General features: G+C 31.4%; 1 protein-coding gene across 2 annotated transcripts; it reads left to right on the top strand.

Moving 5' to 3' along the window:
- The first annotated feature begins 244 nt into the window (after nt 1-244).
- LOC101515609 (BES1/BZR1 homolog protein 4-like) lies at nt 245-3,617 on the top strand. 2 transcript variants are annotated; one of them, XM_004488944.4, is made up of 3 exons: nt 245-655; nt 2,490-3,235; nt 3,343-3,617. In XM_004488944.4, the coding sequence occupies exons 1-3, from the start codon at nt 440-442 to the stop codon at nt 3,344-3,346; spliced, it is 966 nt and encodes a 321-aa protein (XP_004489001.1). In that variant the 5' UTR covers nt 245-439; the 3' UTR covers nt 3,347-3,617. The 2 variants fall into 2 exon arrangements, with proteins under 2 accessions (XP_004489001.1, XP_004489002.1); XM_004488945.4 differs by lacking the exon at nt 3,343-3,617 and having other exon boundaries at nt 247-655; nt 2,490-3,239.
- The last annotated feature ends 543 nt before the right edge of the window (nt 3,618-4,160 follow it).

Genomic DNA, 4,160 nt, shown 5'->3' with positions numbered 1-4,160 from the left:
CGTAAATAATCAAATGAAGTTTTAATAAATTTTAAAATTAGAATAAGAATATGAAATTTATATCTATCAATTGAGTCGTAATCTTAATTATAATTTTAAAAAAAAAAACTATTAAACATGTTATAACATCCTCTATGTTTGTAATCTCATAATTAAATACCATATATCTATTAAAGTTGTGCAATTAAATAAATATGAATAGTGAGATTAACATTAAAAGCAATAGTCTGTCCAAAATCTAAACATTACAATGATGAATTGGATCCGCAAATTTGGCTAATCAAGTAAGTACTCCACCCAAAATCCACGCTTCCCTTCACTTTTCCCTTTTCCTTCATTCTTATGCATTCACTTTTTCTTCTTCCATTTTTCCACTCTCCAACTCCAAACCCATTCACCACACTAAAATCTCCTTCAAACTTCAATCCTTTTGCTTTGGATGACGTTGGGAACGAGACTACCGACATGGAAAGAGAGAGAGAACAACAAGAAGAGAGAGAGAAGAAGAAGAGCCATTGCTGCTAAGATCTTCTCTGGTTTGAGAATGTATGGTAATTTCAGGTTACCTAAACACTGTGATAATAATGAAGTTCTTAAAGCTCTTTGTAATGAAGCTGGTTGGACCGTTGAACCCGATGGAACCACTTATCGTAAGGTAATTAACATTCCTATGCATTTTTTCATTCTTCTTTTCTTTTTAAAGATTTTAAATAGCGAAATGTTTTATAGTTTTTTGAATTGTTTGTAGTCGCATTGTATGTGGTCTGCAACTGCATTTGCGGTTAGAAGCTTTAAAAGTTTGTTGCAACTATTTAGTGAACTTTATATACATAATATGTTTATTACTCTCAATTTTACTCTTTTTTGTTTAATGTTAAGTTCTTTAGCTTTGAATGAATAAATCAAATGGAAATTGGAGTGGAAGATAGATTGAATTTGGATGAAAGAAATTTAAATCAACTTCATGTCAAACGAGAAAGGCATAGATGGCTTCAATTAGAAATAATAATTTGGTGTCTCTCTAAAAATGTGAAGTCAAGTGTTATTTATTTTTCATTATTAAATTAAGAAAAAATATATTTTCTTCTTGATATTTTTCCCATGTATAGTGGGAAGCACCAAATAATCTATCACTTTCTTTGACTCGTAGTCACATGAGAAACCATATATTTTTTGGATGCCTTTGTTTATAAATTAAAATCATATGAAACCTGGTAATTTTGAAAATGAAGAGGGTAAATTTGCCAACTCAAGTGTTTTTCATGTCATGGTTGGTGCATGAGTTGTGTTTGTTGGTATGTAGCATAAGCTTTTTGACATTTTGAGACATGGTGGCCACATAGGATTCCATTATGTAGAGCCTTTTGCCTAATGATTGATCTTTCTTTTGTGAAGGTGCTCAGTAAAGTTACTGTTCTTAATTCATTTCATTCCAAATGAAAGTGACATATTTTAATGCACGCTTATAATAATTAGAATCAAATGTTAATTAATAATTAGTTTTTATATCTCTAGTGGTTAAGATGTACATGGCCTAAGATTTTTAAAAAACTTTATTAGTAACAAAATTGTTGTACAAAGTAGTATTAGTTATGGAGTTTAATTTTCATGTCCAATACATATTACACTTTTACCATATCATTACTAATTATGTCTGACTTAATAATTTATTCAATACTTCAAAATTTTGCCTCTGACATGAAAATTAGTTGACAGCAATTATAGCTCTTCTCTGCTAACAAACAATAAATGAAAAAGCATAATCATATTGATATTGTATCCTACTCCATTCTCACGCCTTTGGTTTTAATATTCTCATTTTCCAAATATTCAAATAACCATTTTTTTTCCGCAAAACTACAATCAGCCAATTAGTTACACAATTAATTATGTCATCAGTCGCATTTGGTGCAATAGCTTGTGACTTTTACTTAACCTTGTATTTCTGTTGCCTTTAATGGAAATTATTGTGTTTCATATTGAAATAGATTGAATTGTGCTAAGTGCTATCACATATTTTTGTTTATCATTCAATTCTGTTTCCATTGTATAGAAGGTGTTTCAAAGTGCTATGATTAGATTTTACAGTATAGTAATTTAGATCCAAATTTCTCAACAAGTACTTATGAGACTATTTGAATTGATCTACTTGATTTTTATCCAGTAACATAAACACTTCACTTGTACGATTGTTTGGAAGAACTTATGAAAACAACTTATTTTCATAAACTCTCTAAGATAGTTTATGAGAATATATTATAGTTTAAATGAAAACAGTTCGACTTTATCTAGAACCAGTTTATACATAAACATTCTCTAAGATAGTTTATGAAAATATATTATAGTTTAAATGAAAACAGTTCGACTTTATCTAGAACTAGTTTATACATAAACGTGATAACAGATAAGTGTTTATGCTACAAGTGCTTAACGATGTTGTTTATCCAAACAAAGCCTTAAATTGATGGAAATATTTTGAACACAAACAGGGATGCAAGCCTTTAGAGCACATGGATATAGTTGGTGGATCATCAGCTGCAAGCCCCTGTTCATCTTACCATCAAAGTCCTTGTGCTTCCTACAATCCAAGCCCTGTTTCATCTTCCTTTCCAAGTCCATCTTCATCCCCTTACACTACAAATCACAATGTCGATGGTAATTCCCTCATTCCATGGCTCAAAAACCTCTCCACGGCTTCATCTCCGAAACTTCCTCATCCTTACCTTCATAGCGGCTCCATCAGTGCTCCTGTCACGCCTCCCCTAAGCTCTCCGACCGCTAGAACACCGCGGATGAATTCTGATTGGGATGACCGATCTGCACGGCCAGGGTGGACCGGACAGCATTATTCTTTCCTGCCTTCGTCCGGTCCCCCAAGTCCTGGCCGTCAGATAGTCGATCCTGAATGGTTTGCTGGGATCAAACTTCCTCATACTAGTCCAACTTCCCCAACATTCAACCTTGTCTCTCCAAATCCATTTGCATTCAAAGAAGATGGATTTTCAGGAAGCGGTTCGCGCATGTGGACGCCTGGACCGAGTGGAACATGTTCTCCAGCTATTGCAGCCGGCTCTGATCACAATGCTGACATTCCGATGTCTGAAGCCGCTATCTCGGATGAATTTGCATTTGGAAGCAACACGTTTGGGATTGTTAAGCCTTGGGAAGGAGAAAGAATCCATGAAGAATTTGTAGCAGATGATCTTGAACTCACACTTGGTAACTCAAAGACAAGGTAACTTTGCATTATTATACTATATGATATATTCAAATTTGAATCAGTCTTTTTTGTTTTGTTTAATGTTTCTATTCAACCTTTTTGATATGTTATTTTTTTGGCAGGTGAAGTATTCATAATTAGGAATGTCAGTAACTACATGAACATTAATTTGTGTTGGTTTTGGTGGTGAGTGGAAGAAACTGTTATCTTTTTTTTTTTTTTTGATTTTTTTTTTCTTTTGTAATTTTTCCTTTACATTTGGTTAGTGGTCCAGTAATATACATGTTTAGTTGCAATCAATTAATTTCATCAATGTAAGTCTTGTTATTGGACTCATTAATATACTTTGTGGATTGGCTTGGTTTGCCACTGAAAGAATCTAATGACTTTTAGAGCATATTGCATACTTTTACCTTACTCAATCGCCAAAATCCCTTGTGGAAATTTGATAGAATAATCCATTTTGCTAGTCGAATATTGCAACCTAAGAATTTTTAATGGTTTAATTGCATTTTTTTCCCTCTATTTTATCCTTGCAGTAGTTTCATGTTTTAAAGTAGAATTTTCTGGGCCTCAATTATTACATTTATTGCAATTTTGATCTTAGTATTATTTTTTGGTAATGATGTGACATATATTTGAATGACATATCATAAAACATGTTGACATGACAAAATGCAAGTGAATTTATACTTATCCACTTCATGGAAAATGAAAATAATACATTTAAAACATAACAAAAATATTTTCAAAAATAAATTATAAAAACATGAAGTTATGAAGTTACACAAATAAATAAATATTTTTGTATCATATAAATATTTTAAGAATACTCAAAAAAAGAAATAAAAAATAATTTTATATAAAAAAGTTATTTTTTAAAATTTCAAAACGTTATACAAGTTTTAAAATATTATTTATTTTTTAAGTTTGCATTTCC

The sequence above is a fragment of the Cicer arietinum genome, chromosome 1 (genome assembly GCF_000331145.2).
Source record: "Cicer arietinum cultivar CDC Frontier isolate Library 1 chromosome 1, Cicar.CDCFrontier_v2.0, whole genome shotgun sequence".
Taxonomy (NCBI): Eukaryota; Viridiplantae; Streptophyta; class Magnoliopsida; order Fabales; family Fabaceae; genus Cicer; species Cicer arietinum.
The sequence above is the reverse complement of the archived record's forward strand: the minus strand, read 5'-3'. Positions and strand labels throughout refer to the sequence as shown.